The sequence below is a fragment of the Meleagris gallopavo genome, chromosome Z, assembly GCF_000146605.3.
Source record: "Meleagris gallopavo isolate NT-WF06-2002-E0010 breed Aviagen turkey brand Nicholas breeding stock chromosome Z, Turkey_5.1, whole genome shotgun sequence".
Lineage (NCBI taxonomy): Eukaryota > Metazoa > Chordata > Aves > Galliformes > Phasianidae > Meleagris > Meleagris gallopavo.
The window spans coordinates 15,286,598-15,304,997 of NC_015041.2; the positions used below are offsets into that span (position 1 = coordinate 15,286,598).

Genomic DNA, 18,400 nt, shown 5'->3' on the forward strand with positions numbered 1-18,400 from the left:
CCTAAGACAGAACATAACAAAATATTGGCCTGATGCCTAATGAACAACCTCATATTAAAAAAAAAATTGTAATATCTGTATTATTTTACAGATCAGCTCCTCGCGTCCCAGTTGGCTTACAATTCACTCATTCACAGTCTCTATATGTTCACTCATTCTCATATTTTTGGAGGAAATCAATCAGTTCCCAGTTAGATGAAACCATGACTAGAGCAAGGGATAGTCTGTTCCACCTACCTTTCCTTACAGATAGGTGTGGCAAGATCCCACCAGCTTTGCATGCCTTGCACTCTCATATACCCAACATTCCATCTAATAGATATGCTGGGCCCAGTCTGCAGCAAAAACCTACCTTATTTCACACATCTGAAATTGGAAAGCCAAAGGAAAATTAAGTTTTCAGGGCCACTGATGTGTCTGATGGGGCCCAAAGGCAAGCCAGGTTATAGATAAAGTGTTTAACCACAATGGAAGATGTGGAGATACATCTCATCAGAGGCTATGGGAACTGTAGGGGAAGTAGATCCAAGCAGTATACACATCTCAGCCACCTTCTGCACTATTCTGCAGTATTTGCTGGAACTGATGATTTTCTCAGTGTAGATGCAGCCTGCACTATCTTATTATTCATCGTGCATGGGGTATTTGCTACAGTGGAACATACCTTTCCAGATGCAACTGTTTTTTTCACAGACCTTCATGTCACTTTCTGCCATGCTATATCCAGTTTCTTGGACTGTAAGAAGCTGAGTAGTACATTTCTGTCTATGCACAGAAGTGAAAATATGAATGAAGAAATCTGTCAAGAACATATTTAAGTACCATGGTTAGTGTAACTACCTTTGAAGTATTGAACTTTCTTTACATAGAAGTTTTAAAACAGTTGGACTGTTGGGTGGGAATTCAGCAAAAGATATAGAATATCAAAGTCCAAATCATATGCTCCATTTATAGTAATCATCTTTCCTTCCATAAAATACCAATTCATTGCTAATGATCATAAAAACTTTAACAAAACTGTTTGAACAAGGTCATTTTACTACTGGAAGATATTTTAGGCCTCTATATGTCACTCACTGAATTTTGGTGTCTTCTTGCTCTCCTCTGAATTGGCATTCAGGCTAATTTTACTAGCATACAACATCAAGTTTCTTCACATGAAGGCAATATATCTAATGCCTTAGGTCTGATCAGTTCTGTGGTACATATATTGCAGAGTAATTGATTATAGCATGAAACCTACTGTAGTCCTCACTCTGGTTAGCATCCAAGCATCTGGACTCCATGATCCCATTTGTTAAACCAGTACCACATTTTGAAGCCACAGGTGCTAAAAATGTAAGCAAAGTGCCTCAGAGAACTAAGAAATTTTTGTTATATTAACCTTTCCCCAGGGGTCAAAGAAACGGATGATGCAGAAGAAAAGTAGAGGGAGACCTGAATTGATATCGGAATTTTTTCCTTCTTCAAAAAAATTATGTTAAGTCTTCAGACAAATTCAGGTAAGGCTGAGATCATCAGGTAAGGCTATATGTATCTCTATACTAATCCTTAATAATATGCGCTTTTTCATATTGTCGTTTTTTTTCCACTGAGATGAATGCTCTCAAGCTTGTTGTCTGTTTGGTCCTTAAATCTTTATTTTCAGTCAGGTGGAAATGTCACTGATGTTTTCACCAGTCACTTAATACGTTCTTTTTCAGTTTTTCTGAAATCTATCTTTCCAAACACATTCACTGTTACTCTTCTTCAAAACCCTGTTGTAATCATGATAAGAAATGTCTTACAAAAACATAGCCAGAAAAAAGTTCTTTTTCAAATATCAGAGCTGTTCTACAGCAAGCCATCAGCTTTGAGAGGAACTTTCTGAATGATTTATATAGTCAATTTGGCAGAAAACTAATCTGATTGCTTGGATTTGTGTGCCTCTAAAATAAGTGCAGATATTTCTATGGAAAACCTACTATGTGTACAGGGAAGCAATCTTTTGTCTCACGAGGAGACCACACACATTCTCTTGAATGTGAAAAGACTTTATCCCACAGTGTTATTTCAAAGACCCGTACAACAAACTTGTTACGGTCCTTGGTGTAGAACTCTGAATAAGAGAATGAGATATGAAGGATTTACACTGCGAATAGTAAAGTCACTGCAATCATCTTTAAAATCACATAAAAACTGAAGCAAAAAAAAAGTATGTTTACCAATACTACTTCATATTTATCTCACAAAAAGGTTTTCTTTAATTTCTCTCTTAGGGTATATACAACTAAGATCCCATTTCAACAATCTTAAAATGCACACTGTCCAATAAGATCACGGTGGGTGAAAAAGCAGGAAAGGACTTTTCTTGACATGAGATTTTTCCAGAATAATTTGCTTACTTAGAAAGAAAGTGATTGTCATGAAAACTGGGTTTCCCAACATGTTGTAAATGCATGGGTTGTTTTGCAACATTCAGTGATCTTCAAATGTACAAGTATTAAAAGAAACAACCATCCAGACTTCTAGTCCAGCTATCTTGACATTACCTCTTTTTCTCTGAAGTTTATTTTGACACCTTCATGGGAATTTCTCAACAATATTAAGAATTGTAAACCAGTACAAGCAGCAACATTAGGTGTGCAGCTATCAAGTTTCCTTACTCAAGAGTTACTTTCAAAAAACTCACCACTTGAAAATAGCTATCATTGTCTTCATCACTGACCTTAAAATTGGTGTAATCCAGGAAAAGGGAGTGCAGGTCAGCGACTACAAATTTATAACTTAATATATACAACAGTCACAGTCAGGTAGCATGAAAATATTGACCTCACTTTCAGTATATGTAATGGTAATAACTTTTATTAACACAGATAAGTATCACCATGATTCATATGAGAAGTCAGTTTTCAGTAAGTTAACAAAAATGAGTGGGTGCACAGGTTTATTTAAGATGACTAAAAGGCATAAAATAAAATCTAAAGAGAAAAGAAATTTTGTGTCAATGGCCAGTAGCAAAAATGAAGGGTAAAGTGTTCAGCAATAAAAAACAGCACCAGAATGGGAGGAGATCTGAAGCCTTCATTTTTCACATAGTAGGTTCCATGTGTTCTTCTGTCCTTTGTCAATAACTGTTAAACATAACTACCTACCTTTTGGCTTCTAGTCACGACGGAAAACTTTATTCACAGCTACTTTTTGGCAAAATTTTTATAGTAGCCCATTCTGTCTATGTGACAAAATAAACTATTACATCCTGTGCGACTGAAAAAATTATCTTCTTCACGGTGGTTTTGAATCACATGAAAAACTGAGTCATTCATTGCCTTTCAATTTAGTTTTACTCAGAAACAGAAATAAACTAAATAAAGTTAATGATATAGCAATTGTTCCTGACATTTTTCTAGTGGACATTTCCAAAACCGATCTCTTCTTGTTATTGTTCTCAATGTAAATATGGTAGTACCTGCACAATAGATTCCAGACCAAAGATGAGGTAATAAAACACATCAGCAAATATTCTACCAGTGCATTTACTCACCTGCTTTTTTTGTAGTTCAGTTTTCCTGTCATTTCTCCCTTCCAAGCCTGCTGCAGTGTGCCTGCTAGACAGAGTCACAGCACTTTTCATGATGGAGGATTTCTTAAGCATCTTATTTGTCACTGAAAACAAACAAACAATTTTAATAGAAACAAGTTGTTGTTTTTAAATTGTACACAGAATTCTTTCAAGTCAAGTACTTTTCAGCACATTGCTTACTAAAAGCATATCTGACATACTAAATGGGACAATACAAACACTGATGTTTGAACTGGTCTGTTTTCCCTTTATCGTTAGCGGAATGAAACAGACACTTATGCTATTCATCTCATCTTAAAGTAGAAGTCTGAAAAAAGTCATACTGCTCACTCAGTTTATAAACAGTCTGTATTTACTTCTGTAGCTCATATCAATTCATTGGCTACAGAGGATTCTACCTCACACGAAATCAAAGTCTGATTGCCCTGGACCATATTGGTTTTCACCAGTGCTGGTGGCAATAACATCCAGAACTTTCTGTTCTAGAAACTGAGATAATGAATAACTGAGTTTGCTTAAGAGCCTGATTTTCCAACAGCTGGGCATGCATTATGTCTACACTGCTGAAGAGTATTCTGCTCTGCAGAAGACAGAATTTCATTTTGTCTCCAACAGTCATAGTCATAGCCTCATGGGAACACACCAGGAATGCTAAAAAATACCTTTTATTTGCTGTCTAAATATTTCCATTATTAATCAAGGAATGTGCCTTGTTTATTTCCCTCATTATTCCAGGAAGCTCTTCTTGTATACGCAGTGTGTAAACCATTCTCCATCTTTCCTTACCACTACTGAAGTAGGAGTGAGTTTGTTTAAAGGTTTAACTCTTACTGTTTTCTCAGCCCCCTCTGTTGTGGATGGAGAAAAATAACCTCCTCCAGAGTCAGTTCTTCAGACCATGTCAAAGTCCTGAAAGTTTGATCAGTGTCCTGAACGGTATTCAGACAACCCTCTCCCTAAGCTGAACTGTGGACAAGTGTTCCTTGGCAGACAGGACTGAGGGCATCATCAGAGGGGAGAATAACATAGGGCAAGTTTCTCCATCAGTGTGTTGTCTGTAAGTGTGCACTACACCATGTCCAGGCACGCAGACTGGTCAAACTTCTACAGTTATGGCCAGGTCAGTGGTATCCATGTGCAATGGAAAGGAGACACAGAAGGGAGAGGTCTTCTGCAAGAATTCTTTCTGTCCTGTCAGTTATTGTTAGCTACTCCATAAGCAAAAGTGCAACAACAAAAGATATTCTGTTGCAGACCAACTTTTTTGCATCTGCAATAGAAATTACTTGGTTAAAAAAGAGGTTTTGGCTTGTCTTTTCTTTAACTCCCACACTTGATGTCAGCCACACATATGGCCTGCTGTCCTACCTGTCTGTGCAGTAGTAGCTGGAACCTTGGGCCTAGCTCTCTTATCATGTCAGCAGTGTAATTCCGCTGAAGGAAAGCTGCCTCTGAGCTCACTGCCTGCACAGACTGCTACTGCTGTAGCGAAGCCCTTGTCCTCTAGGACATGGGGAGCACAGTAGCACACCTTGCACTAACTGCCTGCTCCTGCTGATTTCAAAAGTCCCTTCATGACGCCGCCCCCTCGATGAAAATGTTCGTTTGTCTCCTGCCCCACCTGGAGTCCTTCCGCGTGCGCTGACGAGCCGGGCGCCCCGGAGAGCACAAAGGTCCGCGCTGCGGGCCCGGCGCGGCTCTGCTGCGAGGCCTCCTGCATGTCGCTGCTGCCACCTTGTGACGACAGGGCTGCTCGCCACCGGAACCCTGGCCGTCAGCTTCCTCTTGATGGAGCTCTTAAACCGGGAGTACGTGGTCCTGTCTGAATGCAGGGCCTGCACGAGCGAAGGGAGGCAAAACACCAAAACCAGTCATCACGTCATGTTGTTCTGTCCTTTCACACTATTTCAAGTCTTCATGAGTTCAGTCTCTCTCTGAACAAGCAGGCCGTGGGAATGGACCTTGGCCTGAGGACAGCCTGAACAACACTTGAGTGTAGATTTCTGTCTGGCTTAGCCTCTGCAGGGCAAGGACAGCATCCAGGGCTCCACACACAGACCAGGGCAGTTGGTATGCTGCTCCACACAGCTCCTGTGGCTGCAGAGCTGGAGCGCGCTGTGACGAGCAGGGCGTTCACTGCCCACAGCTGGCCACAGGAGCCCCCAGCAAAACCGGAGCTCATAGAGATCCACGGTCACTAAATTAAAATGTACTACTGATCTCTAGGTTAAGATGGAAATATCAAGTACAAAGTTCTCAGAGTTCAGGAGAGCAACTTTTCACAACATAAGAGTCACAGAATCACAGAATCATTAGGGCTGGAAAAGACCCCTAAGATCACCAATTCCAGTCATCAACCCATCCCCATCGTACTCATGGACCATGACTCTCAGTGCCACATCTATGTGATTCTTAAACATCTCCAGGGACGATGACTCCATCAGCTGCCTGAACAGCCCATAAACTCAATTACTTACATGTAAATGGGTTCAGCTCATGAAGAATTAAGGAAGATGACTCCTGACACAGTGATCAATGGGGTTTACCGTTCCCAGCTCACACAGAAGAAGCAACTACCCTCACTGCACAGGAGTTGGTCAAAGCTAGGAGGGCTACTACTACCACATATTTTGATCACCAGGATATTTACCGTTCCGTAAAGAAATATTCAAAGAAGAAGAGAAGTTAACAACTTAAGGGATTTAAGTGTCAGAGAGAAGGAAAGCAGAGCATAGAAAGTAAGGGGGGGGGGAGAAAAAAGGAAATACGTATACAGATATGAAATGAAAAATTCTGCTAGTCAGGTAAACACCCCTGAATGAATTGACAATATCATGTCAAGACAAGTGACAAAAACCTAAATTAAGGAAGGCAAAATTTCAGGTAGAAATTGGGAAGCCTGAAGAGCAGTAAGACAAGGGCATGATGAGGATATGGTATAACTAGTTCCTATTGCTGTATAGGTCAAAAATGAACATGCACTTTTTGCCATGATCACACATAAGAGAAGAAAGCCAAATTTGTGTCACTCACATTCTAGGATACAACAGTGGCCTATGAAAGACCAGACCTTTCAGACATTTAGTTTGGGGTTCTGGGCTGGTCTCTCCTGTGATAAAAACACTCAGACAAAACTACATGTTGGCTGTTTGGAACCAGGCTGGCTTTCTATCTTTGCCCAAAGAAAGATTTATTTCATTTATGACTTCAGAATTTTCTCACCACCACGATGCCTTGCTCAAGTTATTATTTTCAACATCGCACTAAATATATTTACAAATACTAAAACAAGATCAAATAACAGATTAACATTTGTTACTTTTAAATCCATTCAAAAAGACAACTCCTAAATCAGTGCATCAGAGAAACTCAAGTTTAAAAAAACTTTAAATTGTGAGAGCATGGATAACACTGAACACAAGATTTTGCTTTTCAGACAATTTTAAAGCAACATTTTAGAGTAGACAGTGAAAGTATCAAGAATAAGGAAGAACAATAAGCAAATATAATAGGATTCTTAATCATTGCTAGATATTTCAGTATGTATTTTTGATATAATGTTCAGTGAAAATTACAAGCTTTCAAGGAATAAGCACTAGCATCCTGCCTGTTGCATTCTCCATTTCTGAAATCAAGCACATTCAAATTTGCTTTTAAAGTTGGCATTGTCACCTCTGTTAAAACACCATGCACTTAAGGCTCACAGCCAGACTGACTTCAAGCCTCACATATCCCCAGGACATAGGAAACATCCATGTGGGTACTGAATTATAGTAATATTATCTCCCAAGCATCTCTCTGTCATACAGAACAGTATGAAACTCTCTGTAGACTCCTGTTCAAGAAACATGCAGCTTATCTCTTTAGAGAACATGATAGAAATTGTTCAACATGCTACTATGATATTATACATATCAAGTGAAGTTGAGGTGGTATCAAAGGCACTGAAAAGCAACAGACACACTCAAGTCCAAAGTTTTGTCTGCAGTTCTACCTGCCTTACGTACACAGCTGGCCCCAGACTGCTCAAACTCAGGCCTGTCTCACTGAGCAGCTGTTCCAGGGACACCTGAGGGGCTCAAGGGGTGCCAGAGCTGCATTACAGACATACAAACAGGGCTCCAGGGCAATTCCTCAGGGCAGCACGCAGGCTGATACAGTGCTCCACAAAAGGCTGGCCAAACACAGCTATCAGCATCCTTAGGTGATGGCAACATGCTTTTTATTTATTTATTTTTTCCTAGCAAGGGGCATTTCCATACTTTACCAAGCACTCTGAAGGTCAGAAGAGGCATTGTGAAGTGAAACTGCTGCTTCTGAAACTGTGACAAAATGAGCAGCTTGTCCTTTTTAGTCTGAGTTGGGAGTTTCATGTTTCAGCTCCTCCTTCACATTCCAGGCCTTCCCTGGCTCCGATCTTTTCAAAAATGGAGCCTCTCACAACCGCCTATCCTCTGAAATATTCAGTGCCCAAAGCTAGAGTCTTTGTTGTTTTTTTGTCAATGGTTTTTTGCACGGCAGTCCTCTGCCTTCTGCAACTCAGATTTTTTAAACCTAAAACTAAAGATTTTTATTCTTTTGAAATCAAGGATTCACGGGGAAGAATTGTTTCCTTGGAGAAGTACAGAGGGAAAGTAAGTTACAACTTCTTTATATATTTTCTTTGATTCTTCATTGGAAAGCAGACATCCATTTCTAGGTGAACAAAGCGGTTTGTTGTGGGAACTTACAGCAGAGTTTTGTGCTAAATTCCTGTTACGTAAGCAGTAAGTTAGAGAGGAATTTATTTTTTCTAGGCCTGCTTCCAGAATTAACTACTAGAATTTTAAAAAAAAAGTTTTATTCATTATAAATTAATATAGTCTTGCAATTGAATTTGTGCATTTGATCTTAGTTAAGAATGGTAGCATGTTCTATCTAATATTAAAGGTATATCTGAGAATATGGCTTTAATGTCTAAATACACCGTTTTTTTACTTAAAACTGTGAGCTTTAAGTTTATGCATTTACTGAATGTTTAAAGCAGGATATCTCAAAGTAAATGCTTCAGCTGCTATCATTCTTATCAACTTTATGAAATAATGATCAGAGAAATTATGTCTAGCTCCCAGGCAGAAACAACGCTGGTAGGGGGATATCTTGTGTTAAGACTTAATGAAATCTCTATGCCATCTCTGGTTTCTTTCTCAGTGTTCTCACTTTATTTCTCTAAAGGCAACTTTGGTTGTAAACGTGGCGAGTTACTGCCAACACACAGACAAAAATTACATCGCTCTGCAAGATCTACACAGGGAGTTTGGTCCCTCCCACTTCACTGTGCTGGCCTTCCCCTGCAATCAGTTCGGAGAATCAGAGCCTGGTTCAAGCCAGGAAATAGAGGCTTTTGCCAAAGGGAACTATGGAGTAACTTTCCCTGTCTTCCACAAAATCAAGATCCTGGGATCAGAAGCAGAGCCTGCCTTTAAATTTTTAATAGGTAACTATTTTATTTCCTACACTGAGCTACCTATAAGCGTGGTATTCTTCTTCAACTCCAGCTGGAGTTTAGCAGGCCGAGTCTGAGCATACATTATTTGTCTTCATAGTCTATAGAGAAAAAAAGGTATTCTATGCACACACAATTTATCTCATTTTAATGTGGCTATTAAAAAAAAAGAGTGAAAAGAGCTGTACCCTGAAAACAACTGTTTCTCCTCACTGACTGATCCGTTTCTCCTCATTGATCTTTCTGTGACCAGCCTGTATAGAAACATAAAAAGGTCTGAACCATCTACAAAATTCTATTTCAGATTACATGACTTTTGTTAGAAAGCATTTTTTTTTTTTTTACAGAGAAAAATGTAACTAAGGATGCCTTAATGTTACTGTAAATTTAACATAAAAACATGCAAATGAGAAAATCCTCCATTAGCAAAGACTCACGTCTTGCTTGTAAGTGTTGTAACCCAGGTACATACTGTAGGATATACAACCACTAATGCATTAATTTATCTTGTGAGCTTCAGGACCTATCCTGTAAATCCCACTTGCACAAACACTATGCAGTACTGCTGCAGAAAGCATTTGCTGACTTAGGTTCTTACACTCTCACAAGCAAAATGAAATTTTGCTCAGTTGTCCAAAAACCTCACAAAGCCAGTTTAAAAGCCTCTCTGAATTCTCCTGAGTTTTGGCCACATTTTTGACCAATACTAAAAATGGATATTATGAAAAGAAGGATATTTAGAACATAACTGTTCTCTATAACATCTTTTTATCTAGAAAATGAGGAAGGAGGAAGCCCAAACATGTATTGTATCTTCCTGCCCACAAACAGGATCACAGTTACCTAAGCTAATACCAAGCCAATATCTGTAGCTATCAAGCTACAGGTGCTTCTCCAGATAATCACAGTAGTCCTATAAGAGATGCAGGTACCTCTCTCTCTATTCCAGTTCTTCACAGCTCCTCTTGTCAGAAAACTGTATCAACATTTAAATGAAATGTCTTAAACCACTTAAGCCCATTTCTTTTTCCCATACTCTCTGTATACATTCCTAAAAATTACTATCATGCTCCTCCTCATTTAGGAGACTCTTAAGTAGTTGCTGTTGTCATCTGAATTGCATTTCTTCCTATCTCCTCTTAGGCATGTCACTAAATATATCAGGCAAACCCTCACTGTTACAAATTGCCCCATCATCTAGTGGAATTACTGAATGCACTCTGGAGATGCCTCTCTTCTCATTACAGAGAAGACAAGGACAAGTAGGTATAGAGTTGGGTGAGATGAAACCAGGCACTGGACCCAGATATTAACTCCCAGTGTCATATATTAACACAGAACCAGGTCTGCTATATTCACACATTCAGTACTCTAACATATAGGGAGAAAGATACTTTGATGCTCACACAGTTTGAAATAACGTCTTTCTTCTTTCTGAATTATACTGGTTCATATTAAATTACTGTGCATCTTCAGTTAAAGAGGAAACTGTCCTTCATTTGCTTCTTGTGACATTCAGAAGGCGGAACGTCTTCATGCTACATCTCCTGACTGTGACTGTTAGCTTGCATTTTTCCAGCACTGACAGCTCAATGCAAAAAAGAATTCACTGGCAGTAGAACATGGTGTTAGAGCCTTCATACAGCTACTTCTTGTTACTTTCATAGCAGCAGCAAGACATTTTGCTGGACCAGTAAAACATTTGTAGCATCGTCATTCCATCCCCTGTGCATTTGTACTCAAGATATTCATATACATTAATAATCACTGAAAGAGTATTTAGAGTTGGGATTATGTCACCGAAAGACTGATTCTCGATAAAACAAGTCTGCAAAGATATGGTTACTAGCTGGGTCAGAATCTCCATCATACCCACTGATTATCATTGAGTCCTCTTACAGTCATAACATTACTAATATAGTCCAAGGGACAAAATTCATCACTATTCCCTGTTCCCTAATCAATATCTCCTAGTTTTCTCCTATTCCTTCTCTCAAAAACAGACCTACCTTAAAACCCATGAGACTCTCAAAGATAAAGCCAGAGTCAGCATACTACTTCTGAGTCCTCTAGGAGACATACAGTTTCTGATTTCCGATCATTCAGAAACTATCAGATATTCATGGCAGCATCATTACCAGTATGGTTTAATTTCATGGGATGGAAGGAGCTGAATTAATTCACCATCAGCATTATGGCTTCCTGCTCCCACTTCACTTTCCCTAAACCCACACAAAATTGGAGATTCCCCAATGATTGTGCAATCCAATATCCTTCTCCCTGTAAAAAAAAGCATTGTAAAAGTAGACTCTTCTGAACAGTTTCACCTGAAGGGGAGAGAATAATTCACTTCCTACTTCATTAAAATTAATGAATAAGAACATGTTGAAAGTTCTAGCAAAGAACAAGGTGGGATTACTTCAAAATGAATATATGAAGAATCCCTGCAGGATAATGAAACAATTACAAGAGAAAAAGAGTCCCTAAAACTATCTTATGCTATCCTTACAGATTCTTCAAAGAAAGAACCTCGCTGGAATTTCTGGAAATACCTTGTCAGCCCTGAGGGTAAAGTTGTAAAATTCTGGAGACCTGAAGAGCCAATAGAAAGTATCAAGCCAGAAATAGCATCGTTAATTAGACAGATCATAATGAAAAAAAGAGAAGACCTCTGAAAAACCATTCACTCTGTGAATCCATTCAGTGGAACAGATGAACAGCCTTACTACATTCCTGGGAAATGCTGCTAGAAGAAAAACAATCAGGAGATATTTTTTTCTTTTTGATGTTAGTATTTTCAGCTACTCTATGTCAATTAATGTTGAGATGACTTCTGCAACAGCCTTGAGAACCACTGAGATTCTGAAAATGGCAAAGCAATCAGAACATTGCAGGAACGGACCTTCAATTTTCATACAGTTCTTTAAATTGCTAACAAGAGCTAATTATAATTGCTATCAGAAAGCAAATAGCTAAAAGGAAGAGGGTTGGTGATGAATTACTCAGTATTTGTACCAAAAAAAATCATTTTCCATCTGCCAGTGAAAATAAGTTTTGATATTCCATTTATACATAACCATTTTGACTGAAAGATGTGGAACTGAGAGCCATCGTATCAGGGTTTATAGAGACAAATGCAGCTGACCGTACCAGCTTTATAATATTGACAGATGAAAATGTCTGAATTGTGAAGCTGTCAATTTAGTTGTAAAAGACTGTACATAGAAAATAACATTATTAGAAGTAAAAGAAAAGATGGGAAAATATTTCTTTGCCTGCTTTGTCTGTATTTTGATTCGTTTCACCTTTTCAGCAATACCTTTATCTTCTTTAGCCTTCTCCATACATTTGCACTGCGGTACAGGGTCTTGGCTACCAGCTCATTTGCTGGATTTCCAGTTTTCTGACCTGGATGCAGGTAGGGCTTTTGTGCATATATACATACAAGTGCTTACAGTAGGATTCAAAGGGCAACAAAAATCAACAGTGCAGCATTCTAAAAGACATCAGCTAGCACAGCTTTCTGAAGCTGTCCAATACAATGCCACCTACTAGAATAAGCCTCCAAACAGAAGCTGAAAAGGAGACAAAGATTCATGCCTTCTCTTCTTGCAGTTTCCTCACTCCAGCATATAACTACAAAACCATTTCCAGTTCTGTTCCAATGTTCTAGTTCAAACTGCCAAATGTTTTGATTGAAAGAGTAAATTGAAGTAAATTAATTGAGGGAGACCGTAAATAGGAATAAAGAACCCTATTCCAGCTGTCTAAGTCTTAGAGGAGAGCTGAGAGAACAGAAATGAGAGAAACCAGCATCTCAGAACTAAGAAGAAGAATATTTTTACATCAAGGTTGGTGAGGTACTAGAACACAATGCCCAGAGAGGTGATGGAAACCCCATCCTAGGAGACACTCAAGGTCAGACTAGACCAGGCTATGATCAGCCTGACCTAGCTGCAGAAGTCCCTGTTCACTGCAGGGGAGTGGGAATAAATGACATTTAAAGGTACCTTCCAATTCAAACAATATTATGATTCATTCCTAAAACCAAGCTACTCCTTGGTAAAAATAAAGCATCCTTACCTCTAGGATTTACACACATTTGAAAAGGCAAATAAATAGGAAGCAAGTTAGAGCACTGTTATACAAGCACAAATTTATAGATAATGTTCAAAATTCAGCACAATTACCTGAAAACATGTTTGCATAAATATCCACTTATAGTTTATATAGGATATTGCTTATAAAACTATATGCTATCTTACAAGCACTATAAATAGATTAAAAACTGTCTATTGGATTCTCACATAATCCCACCAACTTCAGCTAGAACTACCCTTAGAAGATTAACAGAGCCCAGTCCATGAGTGTTAAAGTTTATTAAATTCCATCTACAATATCCTATTCTGTGCCTCCCTCACTCCTTAGATCTGACATATACTCTTTACTTCCATTGTTTATCATTTAGCTGACAGCTCACATTTCCATTAAAATTTACCTTGGGGTGGATATATTCTAAATCCAGCTCTGTCACTGTTTGGACAATTCCCTATTAATTCACATAATATCAGAAATTGTAGCATAACTTCCCAAACAAAAGTTTTTTTAGTCAGTAAGACCAAAACTCCTTTTCTCATGCTCTCTCCTCCAACCAAAGACGAAGGCATTACTTGCACTTCCTACAGGGAACAGACTATGGCCCATTATATCACTTTACCTGTCTGTCATGGTAAAGCCAAAAAAATGACAAGCATGCAAAGAATTGCACAGACAAATTTTGAACTCTGACCCTGGGCAGCTTCTTTAGCTGGATATTGTTCCTGACAGTCTGAACAGCCTCTGTGCATGATCAGTATTCCTATCAACATGACTTTCCAATTTACAAAGCAAGATACAGTTTTTCTTACTGCAGTCAGGTTCCTCATCAAACTGGAACTATTTTATTTCCCTGCTTTGGCTCTCTCTCCTCTTCCTACTGCCAACTGGATTTCTGTCCTGGTTTTGGCCTTTTATCATCTCAACTCTCTAGTTATGTGATTTTTGCTCCTGCTTTTTAACTGGTTCCTACATTTTGCCTCTTGACCATGATTAACAGATGGCCTGAACATTTTACTCCTAAACGTGTTAGTGCTGTTTTTGTGATGCTTGGATTGATGGGAAAAAAAAAAAACCAAAACACCTTAGAAATTAAGCTCCTCCCATCTATTTATTGATAAAATACACATATAGAATAAACTGCATCTGTAGTTGAGAACTTTTAAATGTACCCCTGCAATGAATATCCTTCGAGTGTGAGCCTAAGTTTCTTTACATAGTGAAGGAGGAGAAGTAGGGGACTCCCCAGAAGCGTTCAAGGCCTGAACGGGGCTGTGAGCAACCTGATCTAGAGGAAGGTGTCCCTACCTATAGCAGAGGGTTGGAACTAAATGATCTTAAAGGTCCCTTCCAACCCAAACCACTCTATGATTCTATGATTCTTCTCTGCTTACTCTTTGTGTCTTTTTGTCCTAGTCCTCAGACCAAACAACGTTCCCTCAGAGCAAGCAGGATTGCTTTCAGAGTCACAGATTCTAAGAAGTGAGGCCATACTACAGTATTCACCTATTTCAATGCACTAGATGATTTTAAAATTATTTTATTTACACCTAAGCGTAACCTGAAAGGTCACCAATTCAGTGTGGAATTCATTAACATCTAAGAGCCTATAGGCATCAGATATTTCTTTCCCTACTCACTTTTGCTCATTTTCAATCATTTTTTTCATCGAAGGAAGTAAATTTCAATGAATCAGAACCCTTGTGTTTCTGCCAGTTCCCATTCAAGTGAGTTTTGCCTGAGCTGGAACCACACACCTCTTCACCTGAAGTAGGACCTACAGCAGTGAAGAAAAAGCAGAGTGCCCAAACCACAGTGGTTCTACTGTCCTCATTTTGATGAATGTTCCAAAGACTAACAGACATAAAAAACATCCACATGGGACCCAAACCTGAAGTTTTTACTAAAGTTATTAAGTTAGCAGAATTTCTAGAAATCAGTTTAATTAGCCACATAATTGTGTAAAACACAGTTAAACGTGTTTTTATCAATTCCATCAGTTTGCATAACCTAGCACACCTACTTTCGGCTGGCATAGGGTCCACACCAGCTAAGGATCTGATGAGATATTTGTAATAAGAGTCTTTACATTCCTGTCTCAGTAGTGACGCAGTGATGTGCTAATGTGGCAGTGTAGTTAGTTGCTGGTGTATGAAGCGCAGCTAACTAACAATACACTGCCTAATCACCACACACAGTGCTAGGTGGACAGTAACTCTGCAGAGCTTCGCAAACATTGCTCCTATTTCTTTTCACAGATCTTCATTTAGAAGATTTGCAAGGCATATTACTTGCTTTGTTTGTGTGCTCCTATAATAAACAGATTCTTTTGCATTCTGTAAAATGCCAAGATGAGGATAAACAATATTTTGTTGCCTGTGGCAGTATGTGTGACAGAAGTTTGCAGGGTAACATGAATCAAAAGGATCAATTTGCTCCCAGCTCACATCCTTCTGAGGAATAATACTATGTCCTTTTCGAACTTACATGCAGATTTTTAGGACATCCATGGTCACAAATTAAGTTATTTTATGAAGCCAGTGGAGAAAAAAAACTCCAAAATGGACTTCTCTTTTTTTCTATAGAAGGGAAAGGTAACTACTTTTTCAGATATAGCCTTCAGGTACTTAGTGAAAACTTCTAATTATTCATTAAAAATAAAACTAAAATAACAGATTGCATTTGCCAAATATCATTAAACAGAATTTAAGAATTTTTTTTAAATCATGTGGTTTTTAGTTGTGATTCTTCAGCTTTAAGAAAACTTCCAGAGAGTTTAAAGTTGTTCGAAATTACTACTGAACTAATAACTAACTGAACTAATAAATAGCTACTGAGCTAATTGCCTATCTGTTTCACGTATTTCTAAACTTCCTACTGCCTTGGTATCTATGTGCAGATGAAAATCGGAGACTGAATCAATCAAAAATTCTCTCAGTTCTTTGGTAACGGGAATACAAAATACAAGTATTATTCCAAAAGTGAGCCAAGCAATACATACAAAATTAAAACAAAAAAAAAACAACCAGTAAAAATCAATCAAGATGATGCAAAAGATTCTACAAATAAAAATAGCAACTCTCCAGTTTGATGCTAAAGGTATGTGGAGCAGGATAGCAATTGCATGTTAGCTGATGTTAAGAGTTTCAACCAGCTAACATACACTGCCACCCCACCGCACACAGAGGCACTACCTGCACTGCTGGAATTCAGATCCCTAATTCCAACCAAAGTGCCCGCCCCCCAGCAGTAGTCTGTCCCTGTAGCAGATGGCAGTGCGTTAGTGACTGCTCTATTCAGCACAGCAGCCGCTAACAGCACACTGCCTTCCCACCGCAGGGTCCATGCAGAATGAGATTTCTCATGAAATACAAGTGTCTAGAAGACATATCTTATTGCTTACCTAAATTCAGTACTGTTTCCTCTTTTGAGATTCGTGCTCTAAAGTATGTATGCATACATATATATATTCAAGCAGTAAATGCCTTCATGGCACAGGTAAGTTTCTGATTCCATAAAACTTGAATTATAATAGTAACACAGAGCCCATGTGGAGTGTGATAAGAATTATATCCCAGACTGTCAAAAAAAGGACACTTGTTTCTGTCCTTTCTGTCCATGGGCAACCACATTAGTCATTGCAGGATACCAGGCTTCACACTAAATGAGCCTGGAGCCTAATTCACTAGAGTATATTTTCTTATTCTGGAATAACAATTATCACTGATTACTTCATAGTACAAATTAACTTCAGGTGTTGAGGCACACCGTGCATCTATTTACAGCTATGAGAAAAGCCTAAAAACCCCAAGAGTCAAGTTCAGTGATACAGGATGGCTGGAGGTAACACTTTACCCCCAGCACTCATGTTGATGGAAAGCCCTTTGAAACAATGCTGAAGATAGTCGCTGACTTAGACGTTTTATGTCAAATTGAGTGAATAACAAATGTGAAGCTTTTCCCTTGCTTCTAAAAACAGCTCCTAGATCACTGAAATTGAATAGCACCAGCCCTGAATTCTCAGTACAATACACCAGAACATTCACTTGCCTGAGTGCTGCTGTCAGCAGCTGCAGAACAGTGCTGGTTAAAGAGACTTGTTCTAGTTCCACTGGGTGAGGCATCTCTGACTTTCCACGATGCTCTTGAGCGAGGCAGTCTGGAGCGCTGTGAGCAGCTGTTGGCACCTTGGGACAACAGCCAGCTAACACGCACTGCCAGGCTGCAGCGTTCTGCTCCGTCTCAGCCACCAGCTGCCTCCAGCCCCTTCTCCTGGAGTCCCATCTCTGCTTGCTTCTGCAACACAGCTTTTCCTGTGGTGTCACCTAAATACAGTATTTATTTTGAAGTGATATCCTCAGCATGCTGATGGCAGTGCTTCTGTACTATGACCATACCTATGGGCAGAATGCTCATCTCCCACTTCAGCAATTTCAGTGTGGTCATTGTTTGTTACAGTGCCACCCACTCCACCACGTAGTCTCACGAGGTTTTGTTATTGGTGCCTTCACACACAAGGTACCTGTGCTTTGCATCCTGCACTTTGGTGATGATTCTGAATCCTCCCCTCAAAAGCTTTACCACGGTTTGTGTTTTTTAGCATTTCAGATCCTGCAGTTAAGAAGGTGTAAGTACTAACAAGAAAGTAAAAAGCCTGTAATCTCCATTTCTCAAAATCACATTCTAGAGCCTCCTCCTTTCCCTCCCCCAGAAATACAGAAAGGGAGCACTTCAGCACAAGCACACAAGAGCAAACATCTGTTCTGCCCTTACCTCAGCCACTTTCTGTAGGTTTTGCTCCCTGCTCCACTCAAGGTCTTTTTCAAGCACACTCATAACTCTTCCTTGAAAGAAAAGAGGCACAGCACTCAGTGGATGCGGGGTTCCCAAAGGGGCGGCAGCTCTTCCCCCTCCATCCCTCCTTCCCATCCCTCCATCCTATCCCTCCATCCCATCTCTCCATCCCCGGACAGGTACAGTCCTGGGGCAGCAGCAGCCCCACATCCTCACAGGGCGCTGGGACCCTAGGCGCTGTTATCCATTGCCGGTACTCCTCCGCCCTCACTCACTCCCCGGCAGACTTTCCTCCTTTCCAGTCCACCCCTGCGGACCTGGCTGAGCGCTCCGTTTTAGCCACCTGACGCCCAGGGCTCCCGCAGTGGCACAGCCCGGACGGCGGGCATGTGCGAGAGAGGCCACCTCCAGGCACGGCCCTTGTAGGCAGACGACCCCGGGGCAGCGATGCTACCCGCCCTCTA

At 39.7% G+C, this 18,400-nt stretch overlaps 2 protein-coding genes across 3 annotated transcripts in view; one reads left to right on the top strand and one right to left on the bottom strand.

The window, feature by feature from the left end:
• Nucleotides 1-5,427, bottom strand: part of CDC20B (cell division cycle 20B) — a gene marked incomplete at its 5' end in the record, with an annotated part of 22,028 nt that extends 16,601 nt beyond the window's left edge. The window contains 3 exons of the mRNA XM_031557223.1: nucleotides 665-761; nucleotides 3,524-3,645; nucleotides 5,184-5,427. Coding sequence (XP_031413083.1) covers nucleotides 665-761; nucleotides 3,524-3,645; nucleotides 5,184-5,427 — 463 coding nt within the window. The remainder of the gene's footprint in view (nucleotides 1-664; nucleotides 762-3,523; nucleotides 3,646-5,183) is intronic.
• Nucleotides 5,428-7,941: 2,514 nt separating this feature from the next.
• On the top strand, nucleotides 7,942-12,313 carry GPX8 (glutathione peroxidase 8 (putative)). Of its 2 annotated transcripts, XM_010725414.2 has the most exons (3): nucleotides 7,945-8,196; nucleotides 8,777-9,038; nucleotides 11,559-12,313. In XM_010725414.2, the coding sequence occupies exons 1-3, from the start codon at nucleotides 7,990-7,992 to the stop codon at nucleotides 11,720-11,722; spliced, it is 633 nt and encodes a 210-aa protein (XP_010723716.1). In that variant the 5' UTR covers nucleotides 7,945-7,989; the 3' UTR covers nucleotides 11,723-12,313. The 2 variants fall into 2 exon arrangements, with proteins under 2 accessions (XP_019465940.1, XP_010723716.1); XM_019610395.2 differs by lacking the exon at nucleotides 8,777-9,038 and having other exon boundaries at nucleotides 7,942-8,196.
• Nucleotides 12,314-18,400: the final 6,087 nt, after the last annotated feature.